Source organism: Petaurus breviceps, unplaced genomic scaffold, assembly GCF_028583685.1.
Source record: "Petaurus breviceps papuanus isolate PSGF00001 unplaced genomic scaffold, PetGlider_PUasm1.0 38, whole genome shotgun sequence".
Taxonomy (NCBI): Eukaryota; Metazoa; Chordata; class Mammalia; order Diprotodontia; family Petauridae; genus Petaurus; species Petaurus breviceps.
The window spans coordinates 67,565,593-67,586,875 of record NW_027186304.1 but is presented as its reverse complement, the minus strand read 5'-3'; the positions used below and the strand labels follow the sequence as shown (position 1 = coordinate 67,586,875).

Below are 21,283 nucleotides of genomic sequence, written 5' to 3'. Positions count from 1 at the left end.
AGTACAAGATATATTTTGAACGTAAGGGAGGTGAAAAATCCACCTCCAAGGGAAATACTTGTTAGGTTTATTCTGTAAAAGTCATTTATAAAGTTGGTGCTATCTTCCAGATACTGTGGGTTAGGCACTAAAGATAACAATTTTTTTTTTAATGAAACAGCCCTTGCCCTTAAGGAGGTTATATTCTAACTGGAAGGACCCACTAGATTTGCTTGGGTAATAGCCCTCGGTTTGTCTTCTAAGGAATGTTTAAGAGAGAAAACGAGCATTTACTGGATATTTATTTGCAGTAGGTATACATGAGTATAATTTTATTCTTTCCCCCCTACTTTATTACATAAATCACTAGATTTAATTCTGTTTCAAAAGAAGTATATAATTTTCTTTACCTACTTCATCCTATCTAAGGACCATGCGAAAAAAGATTCTTGAGGCTAACAGCTAGAGTTACTGTTATAGAGCAAAAGCAGTTTCTTCCTCCCAGATTTACTAATAGTGTTTGGCCACTGGTTCTAGTTCCTGCTAGGCCAGAAATGGAGTTGGCAAGAGAAATTCAGGTTCTGAATTGAAACTTGTTAAGATGTTTAACATATCAAGATCAGGCCCTTTTAAAGTACATTAAAAAACAAAATTCTGAAAATGCTCTGATGATATGTTTGGCCTGGCAAAGGAAACTGGAGGAGTTAATAGTGCCCTTAGTCTTGGAAAAGTGGAAATTTCCCAATATCTCTTCAAATTCCACTGAACCACCTAGGGTTTTTCCATTTGGAAGGCAGTGCTATTAAAATTATGTCCACTAGATGGTAGGACAAGCTAGCCAAGCCTCATTGTGATCATATGACTTTGGGCTTTCTTTAATGTAACAAATTGCCTTTTGTCAATTACAACTCAAAGGATTAAGGCAGAATCTTTCCATAAAGTAATTATGAGAGCCTGGATCAGAAGCTTTTGAAAAGCTCATTTATATTACTTTGATTTAAAAGTAAAGTATTGACTCCTAAAATTCCTTGTATAAACCTCCATCTCAGTAATTCTAACCAGTAACTTTAGATTTACTGGTCAATACTAAGTTTTGCCTGGTGTTTTGCTGTTAACATGAACCCCTTCTTTACCATGTCTTCTTTCTGTGATTTGCCAAGGGACAGGGTAGTATAGTTTGGAGTCAAAGCACCTGGGTTTAAATCCTGGCTCTTTTCATTACTACTTGTCTGAGATTGGTTAACTACCTTCTTTGGGCCTTAGTTTCCTTAACTGTAATGAAAGAGTTGGACTAGATAACTTCTATGGCCCTTTCTGGAAGATCTCAAGTCCTCTGGTTCAGTAGGAGGGAGAGCATAACAATGTGCTTTCCTCTATCTTAGGGCAGACAGTAGCATACTATATACCTTATCAAAGCCACCAAGGGACTCCAGTGTTAAGGTCTTTACCATCTGATTCAAGACTTCAAGAAAAGAAAAAGTAGCTTCTCCTTATAAAATTTTTTTAAAGTTTAATTTGATCTTTGCTACAGATAATTAGGATGTAAGGGGAGAAAAACTCCATAAAGGTAAAAAGAACTTTGAGGAGCCATTTCTTCCTTCCTCATGGCTGTAGTAGAATTTAGTTTAATTTATCAGAAGATGTAGCTCTACTTATTATTTTTAAAAGTCATCAAATTATTGTTTAAGACAAGAATGGGAACAGCTAAGAAATACTTAGTTTCTTGCTTAAATATGCCAGCATTTTGATATTTGGGGTTCTTTCTTTTAAAGAAACCTGTAGTCCAAATAACACTTCAGGATGTGCGCCGGATTTACAAAAGGAGACATGGCCTCATGCCTCTGGTGAGTAAAAAAAAGTGCATCATTGGTTCTTCTAGATTAATAGCTTTCATTTCCTGAATTAATGAAACAAGAGAGCAGTACAGAGGATAGAGTGACTTATAATTAAGGAGACCTGGGTTCAAACCCACTTCAGACATTTATGGGTAGATTGCAAACTGTGTCAATAGTGGTAGTTCTCACACTGATAAAATTAAATCCCAGCTCATTTATGGAATGACACATCTTGAGCTTGCTAAGAATGTTAATCTGTATACTTAATATGTATTTCTGAAAGATGTGACCATGATCTTTGGCATATGATAGAGTCATAAATCTAGCTTCCATTCCTTTTAGGTGATGTGTACTAATTGATATACTATGGTAAAATGGCTCCCTTTTTAAAATTATTTTTTCTCTGAACTTAACAAATACCAAAATGTATACTTCCACATACAAACATAAAAGGATTATATATTATATTTTGACTCTCTAAACCATATCACTTATTTTTAAAATATATATAATAAATTCAGCATGTTATTTTCAATTCGTCTGTGCTTCCTTCTGAACCTCCTTTTCTGTGTATTTGTATTTACCCACACACACACACATCAATGGCCCTTTAAAAACAATTTTTTGGGGGTATCACCACCATTAATCCCTATCCTCCCTGCCCTCAGTTAAAAAAGAATAATAAAGCCATACAACAACAAAGCTTAGTTAAGCAAAGCATGAGGTCATGTCTGAAGACATGTGTCACTTCCGTCATCTTGAGTCCATCATCTTTCTGTCAGAGAATGAATAACATGCTTTATTACAAATCCTCTGGAGTCATTGTTGGTCATTGCTTTGATCAGAATTCTAAGCCTTTTAAAGTTATTTTTCTTTACAGTATTGTTAGTATGTAAATTGTTCTAGTTCTCTTCACTTTGCTAGGGATCACTTTATACAAGTCTTCCCAAGATTTTCTGAAATACTCTCTTTTTATCATTTCTTTCAGTGTAATAATATTCCACTGTGTTTTTATACCACAATTTATACAGTCACTCCCAGTGGATGGGCAGCCCCTTAGTTTCCAGTTATTTGCTTTTTTTCTTTCTTTTAATTCTACTTCAGGTTCCATCCTTTGAAGTTTAAGGATTTTTTGCTTGTGAATATTCCCTCTGAATCATCTTCCCGCATATTCATCCTCCCTCCCATTTTTGCCTGCTTCCCTACGGATTTGTTTGTATTTCTACAAAAAACGGTGTGTGTGTGTGAGTGAGTGTGTGTGATCTGATACCTGCTCTTCCCACCCTTTGTTCCATATTTGAATACTTTTCTTCTCATTGAACTCAATAGTAAGTTCCATCCCATTCTTCTACTTTTCTACATTCCTGTCTTCCTTTCTCTCTTTTTTTCTTTCCTCTCTTAAAACTATCAGATCAGAACCAATCTATATGCCCTAGGTCTTACTTGTCTTATTATATTTGTCTTATTAATTCCCTCAATATCCTTTGAAAATGTTAATGTTTCCAAGGCATACTTGTTTCTTTTCCCCTTATTAGAATATTGTCTCACAGAGCCACTAATTTCTGTTTGCCGTAGTTTGATTTTCAAGGAGTCTTTTAGTACTTTCTGTTCTAAGCTATTTGTTTCTAATTATTTCTTCCAGAGATTTTAATTTCATTTTTAAAATCTCTTGCTCCATTTCTTCTAAGTATTGATGTCTTGTGAAAAATCCATTTTTTTCCTTTGAGATTCTTCTAGCAGTTATCATGGAATTGCTCCATTCTTCTAGATTAACTTTTTTGATATCTCTCTGTAGCAGTTTTGAATAGTGATCTGTGTCTTCTTTTGTTTACTGATTTGTCTTATCTTAGTTCCTGAATTGGGACTTTGTGCCAGGACCAGACTCTACTCCTTGCTCCACTCTTGGGTAAAGTAGTGAGCTATGCTTGGTTTTGACCTGGTTTCCTGAGCTTATCTCCTCTTCTTCAGTTGTGTCTAGGCTAAGAGCACTAATAGGCTTTAACACCCTAAGTTTCAGATTGCTTAATCTTTAGGACCTTTGATAGTATCTTAGGACAGAGTAGTGTGGTGCTCAGAGCCCCTGGACCGGGGTATTCTGGTTGCTCCTTCTCCCAGTAGTGTCAATACTATGGATTACCAGCTATCCTAGAGCTTTTTTGTGATGTGCCTCTGAATACCGAATCTTTTAGACTGTAGGTGCCTGTAATTAGGTTAAGAGACTTCTATCTATTTTTGTTTGTCTTTATTGGCACTGAATTTTCTAGTAGCCCTCCTTTGCTATTGGCCATGGACGTCAGGCTGACTTTTAAGGTAGTTTTGACATTGATACAGTCACTGTAGTTTCCCTGCAAGTGAATCTCTTGATCTCTCTTCAGTCTGGTGCAGTTTTTAATTTTTTTGTTGGTTTGTGGGAGCTGGGCTTCTAGCCTCTGTTGAAACCAGAAGTCTGGCTTATTGCTTCTTTCTTAAAAGCACTACTCTCTCTAGGGGTGGCCAGGTGGCTCAGCGAGTAAGAGCACTGGCCCCAGTGTCGGGATGACCTGGGGATCGAATCTGGGCTCAGATACTTAGCACCACACCCAGAAATAACTGGCCATGTAACCTTGAGCAAGTTACTTAACCCCAATTGCTTTAAAAAAAAAAAAAAGCGCTACTCTTAGGCAGTGAGGAAGATGATCTTTTTTTCTTATAGCTCTAAGCACACACACAGGACCCTTGCATCAACCTGTGACCTTAAATAGAATATAATTAAGTAAATTCCTAGCTTTTTCCTCAAAGTGTGTGTGACTCCATCCTGCCATTCTCTTTTACTGTATACCTAGGAATAAAAGTAAAAGTAGGGAGATAGTGGTGAGTTGCTATATGTCTACTACATATGCCTTATACTACTTTCTGTTAGCACTACTAATAGAATAAATACAGTAACCCCAAACATAATATAATACCCAAATCATAATACTAAGATGCAATTTGTATACATTTACCTTTTCTGTTACAGAATCAAAAACTTTCCAGTCTTATTCCAACTGGAGGCAGAGACCCAGCTAGCAATAGGGGGAATGAGACAACAGATAATCTACTTAAATATAATTGAAATATAATTGTAGTTATTTACACGGCTGATTTAAATTAATTTTGTTGGTAGTGTATTAAATTACCATGTAGCTTATAGAAGATGAAATATAAAGCATCACAGTGCTTACAGAAAAGGAGTAGATACATAGTATATCATTTAAATTTTAAAATAAATAGTAAGACCTAATTTGGTACCCATTGTATAAAGATACTATATCCTAAGGAAGAAGAATATTTACAACACTTAATTTAGTGGATCTTTAAGATCACTCTTAAAGATATCTCTAAAATACCCCTAGATTTGTAGGTATAAAAAAGCCAAAAAATGAAAAATTAAATTTAAAAAATTGAAATTTTTGTGATATATTTTGAATGTGGTTATTAAATGAATGTAATGTCATTGGTTTTAATTTTTCTCTCTGGCTTTATAGGGTCTGGAAGTGTTTTGCACAGAAGATGACTTGTGTTCTGACATCTACTTAAAGTTCTATGAATCTCAAGATAGAGATGAACTCTATTTCTATATTGCAACGTATTTAGGTTTGATGTTAACTTCCTACTGTGTTCTTACTAGCCTGAATGGTTTTAGCCTTTCTGCTTCAGTAGCTGTGTCAGTGAGTAAGAGGAATGTAACAAAATATCTAAAATTATGTCTGTGTTGGTTTTATTTATTTCCCCTACATTGCAGGTCTATGAAATACTTTTTATTATTTTGATAACTCCTAAAATATGATCAGTTTCCTTTATAATCCTATGTATTTTACTTTATTCACTTAAAAAAATTATCCTGGAAAGAGGTCCATACACTGCCAAAGGAGTCTATGACACAAAAAAAGATTAACAATTCCTGTTCTGAATAATAACCATAATTGATTTACCTCTTATCTAGGATAACAGAATTTTGCAAGATGAAAACAAAGGTGTATCAACTTTTTTTCTTCACAACTTCATGTATTACTTTTCTTTAGTAGAGAGTGTTTATATAATTCTTGATAAGTTGGCTTTCATTTTTGAAGTAGGTTATTACAAAGCTACATCAAAGAAATTTCCCTCTTGATATAATCACTAATTCAAATTTTGCTTCATAATATGATTAAAGTATGTTGATAAATCATATATTTTGATTATTGATTATGGTAGTAATTATATAGCTAAAAAGAAAAGGAAATTTAAGAACTATTTAGTACTGGCTAAATGTTCTTTCTAAATAATAGTTAACCTCTATGTATACCTTTAAGGTTTACAAAATACCTTACAAATATTATCTCAATTGATCCTCACAATAATCCTGAGAAGTAGATACTATTATTATCTCCATTTTGCAGATGAGGAAACGGAGGCAGAAAGAGGTCAAGTGACTCGCCACGGTCACATAGCTAGTAAGTGTCCGAGGTAGAATTTGAACTTAGGTTGCTTTCTCCAGGCCCAGCACTCTCCAGCAGACTACCCAACTTCTCTTAGACTACAGTTTAATTTTTTTTAGATTAATAACTACTACTTCTTCCTCTCTTCCCTCCCAAATAAGAAGGCACTTATTGAAATTTGGACTTCCTCATCTCAGTTCCATATTTGAACAAGAATCCAGTCTTATTTATTTGTAGGACTTTGGTAAATTTTTTTTATATAATAGAATTACCGGAGGATAAACAGTTGCCAAGTCCTAAGTAATATGAATAATGAATCCCCCACCCTGATCAAATTGTAGTTTTCATAGAGCAGACTATGACTTTTACTGACAATGGTCCTAATCAAGTTTAATATATCTTTGTATGTAGTGGCTATTTTGTAAGGTAGAATTAAGTGTATGCTTCTTGAGAAGTAAAGATTCTCCTCAAGCAATTTATTTCTAAAAATACAACCCACCTTTTTTTGTTCAGAGTAAACTCTTCAGGTTAACTCTGAATGCATTAATTTAATTAATGGTATAAATTTGCTTACACCTCTTGCTTTCTGAATTTATTCAGTCATACATTTTGTTTTTTCTTAACAAATCCAAAATGTTACACAAAAAACCACAATTGTCATAGTGAGTCCTAATAATTTTTTGGTCTCCAAATTAGGACTTTCCCTACCCTTCCCTTCAAAATATGGATACTACCCTCCCATTTTTCTGAGATTTTTCTTCAGATAACTCATACCTTTTCTGGGTTGAAGATAAGAGAAAATAAGTTAGGTAATTAAAGCATTTTGGTTTAAGAAATCTTTCCTGGTAGCTATTTGAAAAAATTAGAGAATAAACTTTGAACTTGCTGGGTGCTATGCCACATAAGTTAGAAGTAAATTAAAAATATATCAACAAATGAATCAAGTAAACAGCATGGGATAGTGTCAACAATGACTCGAAGGGTGTTGTGGCACAGGCCAGCAGTCTGCTGCTGGGGAGGCTTAGGCTGCTAGATTGCTTGAACTTGAGTCCTGAACTTCAGTAGAGCTTAACTCTAATTGAGTGCCCTCACTTAATTAGGTGCCAAAATGATGAGTTTCCATATTGTATAAGGAGGCCACAAATAGAACATGTCAAAAGCCTCTGTTCTGATCAGCAGTGGTGTCAGGCCCATATTTGGCTGCTGCACTTCAAGCCTGGATGAGATAGGGAGAACTCATCCTCCACCCCCCCATCCCCCTCAGTAAATAAATAAAATAACTCAAAAGTAAATTTGCTAAAGAAGATGGAATATCCAGTGAATTTACCCCAGATTCAGGGTCTGACTGGTATTTGATGTAATGCAATTTTTGTTGGTGTGTTTTTTTTTTAATTGTCTTTCCATAATCTTTATGTCCCAGTATGAAAAATATTGCTATTTGGTGAAAGATCATTTTCAACCATCCAGCATATTTTCTCAAATAAACAGCTTTGTTTTCTTCTTACTACTTCTTGTAGAAGTGAGATGTAGTCATTGGCAAATAATCAACAGTTTTCCTCTTCCAAGTTTGAAAGAAAACAAGGAAAGAAGGCTTCCCCTACCCTCCCATGTTTTTGTATTAAAAGAATCTTGTTGTCAATTGCCAGAGGTGATGTGACACTTCCTCAGAGTCTAGTTGGATAGGATTCTTTGCCAGCTATGTGTTGACTTAATTTTTTAAGTGATATAAGTTGAGCTCCTTTGTGGAAACAGTGAAATATTTTGCATGTTATAAAAATTTCACTAACATTTAAGAGAGACAACCTTGAAGCAATTTGTAATCTAAACAGAAGATAGAAATGGTGAAAATAAATCCATTAGCCTACCTTTAAAACTCCTTATATTGGTTCTACTAATTGGTCAGTTACCTGAAAACAAATGCTTTGCCTCCCAATGACTTTTTTTTTCCTTTTTAGAAAACCACGTGACAGAGCATACTGCGGAAAGTTACATGTTACAGTGGCAGCGAGGACATATCTCTAATTATCAGTATCTTCTGCATCTCAACAACCTAGCTGATCGGAGCTGTAATGACCTCTCCCAGTATCCTGTGTTTCCATGGATAATAAATGATTATTGCAGTGCAGAATTAGGTAAATAGCATATGTATATTCAGATAATAAATAATAACTGACACTGGTATAACACTCAAAGGTTTGTGAAAGAGGGGGATGATGTGCTGGATAACTAACTGGTTATACTTTAGAATCAGGAAGGCCTGGCTTCAATCTATGGCTCTCACACATACTAGCTATGTAACCTTGGGCACACAGTTATAGATGAGTTGCCCCTCAGCATCTGTGGGGATAATTTCGGTACTGGGAGTTTCCTATATTGATGAAATCACAACAACCCCTCTTCCCCCCCCCCCCGAAAAAAAGTGATAAGAGATTTGCAAAACTCTTTACAGATTCTAATAAGGCAGTGGTTACCTTTATCTTTTAAAGAAGAAAAATTAATTCTTTTGGGGAATTAAATTGATGATATGTTGTCTTTGTTTTTCAGCTTTTGATTGTTATATTAAGAAATGAACACTCACTGTCCATACTTAGAGATCCTAGGTTAAGAGGTGGAGGGGAAACTTTGTGGTCATCTAGTCCAACCCCCATTACTTTAGAGGTAGTTTTTAATTAGTCAGTGAACATTTATTTAAGCACCTTTATTATGCTAGGCACTTGGTTAAGTACTAAATTTTAGTCCTAGTTCATCCTCTGGGGAACCAGCCTCTGTGGGGAACATAGAGCCCATTGCTAAACAGCTGCCCCTCACAGGGGCCGGCCCAGGTGAAGTGTGTAGGGGGGGAGGGGAGGGTTACCTGAGGCAGACACAGGATTCATGTGCCAGGCAAGTCACGACCTTCATCTGCCTCCAGACGCTGATGAAGACAGCCCAATACCTTGAATACTTCTTGAATTGAATGGTTCTTGCCCTGTGACAAATAACCCAAGAAACCGATAGGATTTTATCAGTAGAAATAACATTTAAAAAGAGGTATCACCACCTATGTTGCCATTGCACCCTGAGGACCATGGGGCCTTTCCATCTGACTCAGAGCTGAAACCTCCCCTGAGTGAGCTTCTGGAGAACAGTGGTTGTCTTATTTTTCTGTGTGTATCCCTAGCACTTAGCACAGTGCTGTGCACATAGTGAGTATTTAATAAATGATTCATTCATTCCTTTGTCCAAAGATGGAGTTTCATGGTTTCAGTTTCTCAGTTTCAGGGTCTCAGTACTGGCAAGATGATAATAGATTTATTTGCACATTATTGTGATGCAGTAGAAAGAGCATAGGATTTCTAATAACAGTACCTGGATTCTAATCCTGCCTCTGCCACTTGGAAACCATTTGACCCTTCTGGACCTAATTTTCTTTATCTGTAAAATGAGATGAGTCGATGACCTCTAAGTCCAATATGTTAGTTATTTAGAGACTTTTAGTATCTATTTATGTATTGCTTTAAAAAAAAAAAAGCCTAAGCACTATTTTGATGTTTCATCATGGCATAGAAGTCACTGTGGGGACTAAAGCACAAATTCTGACAGGTCCTGCTAAACTAGAAAGACCAGAAAAATAGGCTATCTCTGAAGTTATCTATTATAGTAATAACCTGCTTATATTTAGAGGGATTTATCATCAAAAGATAGGCCTTCAAGGAGTATTTGTTTTTGGTAGAAGTGGTAGAATTTGCATCACCACATCTCTCAAAAACTGTTTACTAAGGTGTGGAGAAGCTGCAGCCCATGCCACTGGAATAAGTGCCCATATGGAATAAATGTACTCTTTTCTTTTGAAATAATTTAAAAATTGTTCTCATTCAAGTTCTTAAAAACGCATACACACAAATGATACATAGCCATTATACTCTACTTTTAAGTGCTGAATGTTGACTCATCACTTCAGGTGTTCATTTTGAGAGGCACAGTTAATGTTAAGAACCTAAAAGTGTATGAGGACTTCTTTCTCAAAGATAAAGTCATGTGCCCATACTTCTCTCGTGATTTATAGTGAAATTGTGAAACAAAGCAAAGCAGCTCATGGTTAGGAAATTTGTTCTCTTGTTTCAATTGGAAAACATTTTTTGTTTCAATTTGACCGTCACCTTTTTTTCCACTGGACAGTTTTTATCATTCTCCAGGATATCATTAATATTTAGAGGCCCCACACTTTAATGTACATTAATAACTGACTGTATCAGAAATCCTGTTAACTTTCCTCTTTCCTATGTGCCATCTCAGTGACCAGTGAAAATATTTTCATTTCAGTTCAAGAGATATTTAACATCATATTGATCCAAAATTAGGATATTGCCTTTTTCACTAGAGCCTAGGAAGGTCAGGAGGTGGGAAGGGGAGATTGATTTGGTTTCTTCAGTAGCTGTACTACACAAATAGCAGCAGGATTTGTATGTTGTGTTTTTTAGATTTGTCAAATCCTGAAACCTTCCGGGATCTTAGTAAACCAGTAGGTGCACTGAATAAGGAAAGGCTAGAAAGATTATTGGTAAGTGGAACCTTGATGTCTTTATTCAGTCAGAGATTCCTTGAGCCATTTCCATCCTTTCCTCTAGTGACCAGGGCATATTTACATCTCAAATAATGAGCAAGAAATATGAGAAGGAGCAGGAAGAGTAAGTACCATGAAGCCATTTCTCCTCAGTCCTCCCATAACCTCACTTACTCTACCATTCCTGCCCATTCTACCACCAGATGGACACAGAGAGACTCAGTAGTTCAATCTTCCTGTTGTTGAATTATTTTTTCATTTATGTCTGACTCTTTGTGATCCCATTTGGGGTTTTCTTGACAGATACTAGCATGGTTTGCCGTTTCCTTCTCCAGCTCATTTTACAGATGAGGAAACTGAGGCAAACAGGGTTAAGAGACTTGTCCAGGGTCACACAGCTAGTAAGTGTCTGAGGCCGGATTTGAAGAAGAGTCTTCCTGACTCCAGGCCCAGCACTCTCTCAACCGTGCAATCTAGCTGCCCAGTTCAGTCTAACAGAAATCATCTTACTCAGATGCTTAAATGAATCTTTGATCTCATCTGATTTGGAAGCTTTCCAAAGATGCACATTGCAGCCCATCATGTAAATTTCATACATCTCCTGACAGTTCATCATAGAGGGTTCATCCAGCATGCTGGAGGCCTTCCTAGAGCTCTCCCAACCTTGCAAGGACACAAGTAAAAAGTGTTTTTGGTACCTGCCTGCCATCCCTCACTTGCCATGTGACTAGCCCCTCTTTTCTTTTGGCCCTACAGATCTTCAGTGATGAGTTCCTAGTGGGCTGAGGCACAGTCAGTTCCATGTGCCTTTTAGTGTGATAAGTCCAAAGTGATCTTAATAACTACAAATCTTTGGTGTTACAGAAGTTTCATTCTATATAAAATAACTACATGTCCCTATAGATAAGAAAACACAAAGCTAATGACTTTCAGCACTATTTGTTACTAGTATTTGTATATTTGTCCTTGAATATTCCCTCCTCTCCCCTCATATTTTGAGAAATAAATCAGGAAAAAATATTTTTCCTTCCTACCTTATATCTTCATTATACCCTCAGCCCCCTCTAGCATGTCAAATATTTTTTAGGCACATTTTCTATGATTTCATTTTTTTGTGTGTGCACAGAAGCTGCTTTTTTTTTTTACTGCTAAGAACAATGTTTTCTTTCATATGCTATAGATACGCTACCAGGAAATGCCAGAGCCAAAATTTATGTATGGAAGTCATTACTCTTCCCCTGGCTATGTGCTCTTTTATCTTGTTAGGATTGGTAAGATTCATTTTTGTGGCCTCCTATTAAGTTTTGATGCACTTGGATGCCAAGTGACTGAATGATCAAACTTGGTTCTTTGACTTTTTTTTCCAGCCCCAGAGCATATGCTTTGTCTTCAGAATGGAAGATTTGATCACGCAGACAGAATGTTCAATAGGTTTGTCATAAATATCCCTCTTATATATTTTTGTGGTGTGATATTAAAGACTTTTATTTTTCAGTATTGAATATGTGAGACTTAAGAGACCAAAATTCTGGATCTTTCTTGGTGAGCCTAAATTGTATTGTTTTATTATGTTTAGTATTGCAGAAACTTGGAAAAACTGCTTGGATGGTGCAACTGATTTTAAAGAGGTCAGTAAGTAAGAGAACTGATGATTCACCACATATATGGTTTCTGACTAATGGCCCTTAATAGCGTTTGATGTTTGTTTGTTTTCCCCATGAAACTTTCAGCTGATTCCAGAATTCTATGGCGATGATTTCAGCTTCTTAGTCAATAGTCTGAAGTTGGATTTGGGAAAGAGGCAAGGAGGAAGAATGGTTGATGACGTGCAGCTCCCACCATGGGCATCAGGTAAGTGGGATCAGCAGGGTCCCAGGAAGCTTTGTTCTTTAGAATAATTGCAGATATTTCTCTAAGTATCGTTTAGTTATTTATAGCATCCTCGAATGAGAATAAAACGATCTTTATGTGGGACATTGGAGGAGAGGGGAATCCTATGTAGGACCTAAAGTCTGTCATGTTTTTAGGATGAATAAAGGGGGTTTCATAGTTTGAGAAGATTGAATTTTGTGAAAATAATTCTTGCCCATCATTTATATGGTTTTAATATAATAAATGAATGAAAATAGGATCTTTTTAGAGGTTTGTATGCCCTGTCTGTACATAAAACAGAATATAGATCTGATTGGATGAGAAGGAAATGAAGTGAGAGAAAAGAAAAATGAAGACTCCAGGAAAAAAATTGTCTATTCATTTTCTTCTAATAGGTCCTAAAGACTTTCTTCAGAAAAGTAAAGAAGCATTAGAAAGCAATTATGTGTCAGAGCATCTTCATGAATGGATTGACCTAATATTTGGCTACAAGCAAAAAGGAAATGAAGCTATTGGAGCCCATAATGGTATGTAACAAAGCCATTGAAATGTCTTTCATATTGTTTGTTGAAAACAATATAACATTGATTAAACACCTCCTTTTTGCAGAACCTATTGCTAGGTTCTAAGGACATAAAAACAAAAGCCAAACAGTCCTTTCCCTTAAGGAGCTTACATTCTACTTTAGGGATACAAAATGAACACAAACAAGTGAGTGCAAGGGGACAGTGTGTAGGGAGGGAGAGGTCAGGGTAGTACCTGAAAGAAGAGTTGGATTATGAGAGGGAGAGGTGAGGAAAAAGCACAGTTCAAGTGTGGAGAGTAGACTGTGCAGATGTATAGAGATGGGAGATGGGTGTCAAGTTCATGGAGTAGTCAATAGCCCCATTTGGTTGTAGTATAAAGTGCATGAAGGGAAATCATGTGAGGTGAGTGGAAAGGTAGATTAGGGCCAGATTGTGAAGGCCCCTAAATGCCAGACTGTGAAGTTTATACTTTTTCTTACAGGCAATAGGGAGTCACTGACTTTTTAGAAAAAGGGACTGAAAATGTGGATTGGAAAGAATCAGAGATCTCTATTAATAATTCTATTTCTTCAAGGGCAAAATTAGTAGATCTAAACAACACGCTCATTAACAATGAGAAAACACAAAATCTGATGCAATTTGAATATAACTAAAGAACCTCAGCTTTGTAACCCTAAGAGGCTTCATATGATAGTCTTTCATCTTGTTTGTATTCATTTCTCCCTAGCTATTCAGCAGCTCCAACTATAACCTGATCAAATATGGTAACAAAGAACTTAGATTCTTCTAGAAAACCATTAGCTTATGCTTTTAATTGAACTGAAAGTGGCCATTTGTGTTCTCTTTGGATTTACTTTTTCTCTCCTCAAAAGTTCAGGGGGTGGAAAGGAATAACAAGGTGGGGAAGATATAAGAAATGAGAGCCATTTAGTCCATATTGCTGACATGACTGTACACTACAATGCCATTCATCATTTAGGCTATAGTCTCTTAATGAGAAAATAATACTTTCTTGATGATTGAGAAAAAAACACTAAAATAACAGGTCATCCAGGCTGTCAATTTAATTATTGTTTTAAAGGTATTTGCTATTTATTGAGGTCTAGTAAGAGGGTAGTATGCTAAAATAAAAATCAGAAATCTAGGTTCTCTGATAATTAGGTTTCAAAGTCTTTAACCTCTTGACCTCTTAAATTTTGAGCATGTGGTATGTATACTATCATATATACATATGATGGGGATTTACACATTTTCAGTTAAACATTACATCTCTTCTTTTAGTATTTCATCCTCTCACCTATGAAGGAGGCGTCGACTTGAACAGGTACTGAAATGGCTGAGTTTTTTTAAATGTCTCTGCACTGGCATGAGGAATGCAATGTTTTTACATGTTTATCTTTTAAATTGTTACTCACTAAAGTTAAGACAATTTTAGTGAGTCATTTTATGTCTCGTTGTATGTGATGTTTATTAATTACGTCTTATGTGTAGTGTGCTCAAGGAGCACAAGGATACTGCAACAGATCCAAAATAAATAGGACTGGGTCCCTGCCTTCAGTGTGCTTAGCGTTCAGTGTACAATAGGTATAATAAGACAAAAATGAATAGAATATAAAATATAATAAAAAGTAAACAAAATATTAAAAAAACAATACATGCTGTAATGACAGAAATCACTAACAGGTAGAAGATACACAGCTAACTTGTCTTGCTGTCACTATGTATTAAATAAATTGAATGTTTTTAAGAAACTCATAACATAATAGCTTCCAAAACTGTTTGTGTTTTACCTAAAAGTATAGAGGATCCTGATGAGAAGGTAGCTATGCTGACCCAAATATTGGAATTCGGGCAGACACCAAAACAGCTATTTGTGATACCTCATCCTCGAAGAATCACCCCAAAAGTGAAAAGCTTGTCACAGCCCTCGAGTCAGAGTGCTTCCTTAGCAGATTCTCCAGGTAAATTATATAGAGGACTCATGTACTTCCTTTTGACACATTTTCATAATCTAGATTCACAGAAGTAGAGATTGGAGAAGAAGCGAGCTTTTGTAGTGCTCAGAGTAGGTTTTTTTTGTCTCTCCTAATTTAATACTGTTCTTATAAATCATGAGCAGTTGTTGGTTTAAATCAGTGACCATAAAAAAATCCAAGTACTTTTATTTGGGGCATTATTTTTTTTTTTTTTGCTTTTTGGAGGGCAATTAGGGGTTAAGTGACTTGCCCAATGTCAAACAGCTAGTTTTTGTGTTAAGTGTCTGAGGTCAGATTTGAACTCAGGTCCTCCTGACTCCAAGGTGGGTGCTATATTCACTGCACCACCTAGCCTCCCCGGGCATTATTCTTTTAGCTGAGCTAATATTGGTTAGTGCTTCATGAATGTGTAGTTCCTTTTCTTTTTCCTTGGTTCCTTTGTAGTCTTGATTCCTGGTTCCTCCCTTCCCCATGTTTACAGCCTCTGGCTGGTAGAAAACCTCCCCTAACTCCCACCCCCACCATCATGCAACTTTAACAACCCTACTCAGAAATGAAGTCAGCAGCAGCTAAATTCCATTCCTTCTTATGGGCCAGGAGACAAACTCTTTCATTCAACAAATGATTATTAAGTGTGCCCAGCACTGTAGTAGGTGTTTATATAAGTAACCTTTTTATGTTCCTTCTTTCTCATTTCCTAAAATATTTTTCAGACATATTCAAATAGGTAGATTGCAAATACCACACTGTGCCCTTTCACAGATTTCTCTTATTTTTTCAGTAATATCCAGTGGATCTTCTTGCTCTTCATGAGGCTATAAAGCTCTAAAAATGTCAGGTTCTACAGTTAAACATAGGTGATATTTACACATTTCTGTAACTACTGTCATGCCTAAAACTACTAATTATTTTAGAGAGTTGAGTGCTTCCAATCCATCAGGAAAGCAAAAATAAAAGGATTACCAGCTTAAAATAACAGAATCCAGAGGAGAAGTGAATAAACAAAGGGAGCTAGTAATAAAAAAAAAAACTTAGAAGTTCTTTATTCAGTTCATAGGATTATCATGTTAGAACTGAAGGGAACTAGAGTCCTTGAATCCAACTTCTTTACTTTATTTTTCTTTACTTAGATAAAGAAATTGAGGAAGATTGTGATTTTCCTAGTCGCATAGTTTCTCATTGTCCCAGGTGGAAATTGAACCCAGATCTCCCTGACTTCAAATCCAGGATATTATTCAATAAAACCATGCTGCCTTGAAATTCAGCAGGCAAGCATTATGTGCAAGGAAATCCTGTTGTCTAGGAAATGGATTTTTGAGAAATTTTCCTCATATTTTTTCATTTGTATTTAAAGATTTTCAAGTACCTGCTGTGTTAATGCTCTGTATTAGGTATTGGAGAAGATGCAATGTTTAGAGAAAACAGTCCCTATCTTCATGAAATTTACAGATTACTATAGGGATATGTCATAGATTATGTGTTATAGTTATTTGTGTACTTATATTAGAGGGTCTAAAAGTGCTATGTGAATTCTGAGGAGTGGGAAAGGCCGTTATACAATGGGAGAATCAGAAAAGCTTTCATGGATGAGGTGATAAATTTGAGTTAGCCTTTAAAGACTGGGCAGATAAAGAGCAGAAAAGTCCATTTTTTATTCATGGGACAGCATAGACAAAAGCACAGAATCAGTAGTAAATGGGGGACTTCTGGAATTTTGACTAAAGTTTTGCTAAAATATAGCCTACACGAAAGTTGCATGAGATAAGGTGGTTAGATTGTAGTTAGCCTTGAATGCCAAGGTAAAGAGGTCAAGTTTTCTTAAGTAGGGAATCAGGAGCCACTGAAGGGTTCTGAGCAAAGCATATGATGCATGGATTGAGAGAGAGAGTATGGGAGGGAGGGGGTGTAGGTCTTTTGGGAAGGCTATTAGGAGGCAATAGTCCAAGTGCATGATGATGAAGTTCTTTATTAGGATGTTAGCAGTAGGAACAAAAGGGAGGGATAGTTGTGAGAGATACTGTGAACACAGAATTGAAAAGTGTTGGTGACTAATTAGATGTTTGAAGAAAGGGAAGAGTCAGAGATAACACCTGTTGTTGGAATATGAGAAGCAGGTACCTTGATAGAAATAGAGAGGTCAGAAAAGGAGGAGCAGGTTTTTGGAGAAATATAGTAAGCTTCTTTTGGTACATGTCGAGTTTTCATTTGTCACATTGGCACTTCAGAGATCACCTGTTAAGCAACTTCAGATGCAGGTTTGTCTCTTAGAGAGATCAGGGCTGCAGATAAAGATTTTTAAATCATCCATGTACAGGTGATAGTTTAAGGAATGAATAAGACTGCCAGAGGAGAGAGAGAAAGCAGCTGAGTACAGAATTTTAGTGAAAAGCCATCTTAAGAGTTTAGGAGGAAGACACACAGAAATTAGAGAGGAAGGAAGAAAACTTAGAGGTGTAGGAGTGAGATAGCCAGTAGTGTCAGGTGCTTCAGAAAGGTCAAGGAGAGTGATCACCGGGGGAAAAAAGACGTTTGCATTTGGAGGTTAGTACATCTAAGAGACAACAGCCCAGTGATAAAGGCTGAAAAAATTCAGTCTTCACAGGATATACTCCTGGAATTCAGAACCTAGTCACAGTGTTGCTAATATTTTTCCCGGGATATTGCAATAATAAGGCATTGTGATATATAACAAGTGTACTTAGAGCCATTAGGATTTGGGGGGTAGGGGGGAGTAGTTGTTTTTTTTTAGTTATAAATAATTTGGCAATGACTTAGTCTCTCCAGGGGAAGAGTCATTTGAAGACCTGACTGAGGAAAGCAGAACACTTGCCTGGAATAACATCACCAAACTGAAGCTACATGAGAGCTATAAAATTCACAAAGAGTAAGTCTTAACTTGAATATTGGCCAGCTGGTAGACTTGGCAAAAGTTAAGATTTTGAAACCTATCTTGTTAACCTATTCACATGTTTATCTGACTTAAGAAAAGCGATTATTCCATCCCAAAAGGTATGTGTGGTAACTTAGGGTAAAAGTCTTTGACATGTGGCCCTGAGTCCATTTTTTTGGATCACCATGCTGAATGATAACAGGATTTCAGAACTTAGTTCCACCTCCTCATTTTATCATTGAAAAAACTGACACCCAGAGAGGTTAAGTGACATACTTACATTGGTAAAGAAGTGGAAGAGTAAGTATTAGAACCTAGCAATCTTAGGAGAGAAGCTGAACATTATCAGGAGATTGGGTCCTCTGCTTGTCCCTGCCGAGGCTGTGTGATTTTGAGCAAGTCATTTAAACCCCATGGCCTCAGTTTTCTTACCTTTCTAAAAAAATGACTTAAACGAAATTATCTTTCACGACTCTTTTACATTCTGTGATGTTTAGGTTCCCAAGTACTTGCCTGACCTCAATAAAAAGTGTGGAAAAGGGAATTAAAGTTATGTCTTAGACCTCACTCCTAGATGTCAAGGCTTCCACCTTGACCCATATATGGTATTTATCTGTTATTATGACCATCAATTTAGAGTTGGAAGGGTTCTTAGAAATAACCAAATGAAAATCCCTCATTTTACAGCTGAGGAAACTGAAATCTAGGAGTTAAATGACTTGCCCAAGGTCATACAGGTTACAGTATATGGCATGTCAAGGATTTTAACCCAGATTTTCTTCTTCCTTCCCATATACTCTTAACAGCAGTTTCTTCTGTCCACAAATAATTTTAAGGTTTTCAGAAATCCCCTTAGTCCTTTTGGACAGACAGGGTTTGAAATTATGATTAACACTTTTCAGGAAAAGAAGAATATAGGAGAAGGAAGCTACAGTGTCGGCCTTTGCTGAATAGTGATTGTGGGTGGCAGATTTTATACTTTTCAACCATTATTCTGTTCATAAATCTCATCAGGGATGCTTTAAGATTCATTTTCTATTAAAAGTTGGTGAGGGAGGAGGGGGCATTTAGGGAATGAGAACTTTAGGTTGTTGGATTTGTTTCATCAGAGCTCATTTATTGAATGTGCTTATAGCCAATGAGCTCAGAGCATAGATTTTACTAAGACTGGAGGTGTTTGCATGCATGGACCAGATGTCCCATGCTATAAACTGTAACCCTGTGGCTCTCTTATCTGTTTCAAATGGATGCCATTCATTTGAGTGCATAAATGCTTCCATTACTAGAGAAATGATTCAGAGGAGAATGGCCATGGTTAAACTGTTATCTTAAAATATAGCAGCTCTGTGTTACTTAATTCCAAACTGACCTTTTGCCCTCCTTTTACTTCAAAGTAGACAGCAGTGCAAATATAATCAAACCCTTCAAAGAACACACGGAAACACAGACAACTACACAGACACCTAGAATGTTATAGATCTTCGGGGGAGCAAGTCTAGTGGCAAATTCACATTCTTGTTCTCACTTCAGTGGAGTAGAGGAAATCTGCCACTTCCCACTTAGGAAAAATATTATGGAGAAAGTAGAATTGTGTAAATGACTGTTTGAATGAAGCCGGCTTGGTGGCTTGGAAGAGAAATGTTTCCTAGTCTTAGAATACTTGTAGAGCAAAAGGATGTAAGCTGACATGGGATAATTGAGCAACAATTAGTAAATTTGCCGAGGACGGAAGAGGTGGGAAGGCAGAAAGGAGAGGAAAGGCAGGGAGGCATAAGAAGGACGAGGTAGCAGGACTTGAAGGACAGGGTGAATCCCTTACAAATATGGATAATAACTGATCTGTAAAATTGTTTTTGAACAGGGCAATTACTGGAATAGCAGTCTCTTTTAATGGGTCTTCAGTCTTCACAACATCTCAAGGTTCGTCTCATGATGTGAATGAATCCCAACAACATGACTAAACCTGAAATTCAGTTTTCCCAACTCAGACTCCTTTACACAGGAAAGAAACCAGAAAGCAGAGAACATAAATCTCAGAAGACCGTATTCTATACTGTTTTGCCATAGACATGAGTTTAGCTGACAAGTAGAAATTCCTACATATTCTTTCTTTTTCTGACTTACCTTAGATTTCTCTCTTTTTTTTTTTTTTAAAGTTTCTTTGGGCAATTTACAATGTAGAAAGAGTTAACTTGAAACTTAGTTACAGACTCATGGGTCTAGGAGCAGAAGGGGCCTCAGAGGCCATCTGTCCAGGATACTGAGACCCAGAGAAAATGAATTGCCCAGTATCACCCAGGGAATAATCATTCAAGGTGAGATTTGAATCCAGATTCTCCAGCCCCAGAACTAATGCTTTTTCCTCTGTCCCATTTAATTTTTTAATTTATTGGGACATCTTCTGGAATATTATCTCTCTACCAAAATCAGAGTCAACACAGAAGGAATGGAAGGCTTTCAGAAATGAAATTATGAGGACAAAGAAATAATTCTGACTAAAAGGAAAGGAGGGAAATTGTCTAAAGAGATTGCTGTCCATCTGTCATATTATCATTCATACTGTCATACCTTAACAAGATTACTAAAATATTCTACAATAGCTATTTGATTGGTACATTTTTAAAAAGATTACATTATATAGTTTTATCATCTCTAAGATGAACTGAAACAAGAAAATATGTAAATGTAAACCTTTGCTTTGCCTAGTATCTTACTTGATTTTTAGTATTTTATCTATTCCCTTTTTAGATTTCTGGAAAGTTAATTTTCAAAAGGATACTTTCAATTAAGCAACCTATTCTCTGACCCTCTATCCTGTTAAGGTTTATTTCTGTTCCACTAATCCAGAAACTTATCCTTTTCTATCAAACACTATTAAGTAAGCCAATATACTGCTACTAGGTACTTTTTTAGCATGATATTTTATCATTCATGATTATTCATTTCTTTTATGTATACAAAAATGCCTACTTCAGCTATTCAAAAGCAAATTCCCACAGAGGACAGACATGGTTATAAAACCAGTCAAAGGAAGTTAACACTCTGATTCTTTACTAGGCTCCTTTAGTCTCCCAAGTTATACAAAAGCTGTTCTTATGAGAGAAGGAAGCACAATGATCTTTTGCCAGAATGTTCATTCATTTGTGTTTTGCTATAACCCCAATCTTTATACTGTTAGAGGCATCTTTAAATAGGGCTTTGTATCCTTAGCTGGACTAGTCT

At 36.3% G+C, this 21,283-nt stretch overlaps 1 protein-coding gene across 3 annotated transcripts in view; it reads left to right on the top strand.

The window, feature by feature from the left end:
* The window catches only part of NSMAF (neutral sphingomyelinase activation associated factor), a 67,206-nt gene that overhangs the window by 32,387 nt on the left and 13,536 nt on the right, over window positions 1-21,283 (top strand). For 2 of the 3 annotated variants that reach the window (XM_069099994.1, XM_069099992.1), the window contains 14 exons: window positions 1,752-1,823; window positions 5,321-5,429; window positions 6,215-6,268; window positions 8,209-8,385; window positions 10,714-10,793; window positions 11,977-12,067; window positions 12,164-12,227; window positions 12,373-12,424; window positions 12,527-12,647; window positions 13,064-13,195; window positions 14,477-14,519; window positions 14,993-15,156; window positions 17,947-18,055; window positions 19,923-19,981. In XM_069099994.1, the coding sequence (XP_068956095.1) occupies window positions 1,752-1,823; window positions 5,321-5,429; window positions 6,215-6,268; window positions 8,209-8,385; window positions 10,714-10,793; window positions 11,977-12,067; window positions 12,164-12,227; window positions 12,373-12,424; window positions 12,527-12,647; window positions 13,064-13,195; window positions 14,477-14,519; window positions 14,993-15,156; window positions 17,947-18,055; window positions 19,923-19,981 (1,327 nt within the window). The remainder of the gene's footprint in view (window positions 1-1,751; window positions 1,824-5,320; window positions 5,430-6,214; window positions 6,269-8,208; window positions 8,386-10,713; window positions 10,794-11,976; window positions 12,068-12,163; window positions 12,228-12,372; window positions 12,425-12,526; window positions 12,648-13,063; window positions 13,196-14,476; window positions 14,520-14,992; window positions 15,157-17,946; window positions 18,056-19,922; window positions 19,982-21,283) is intronic. The other variant, XM_069099993.1, reaches the window with a different exon arrangement.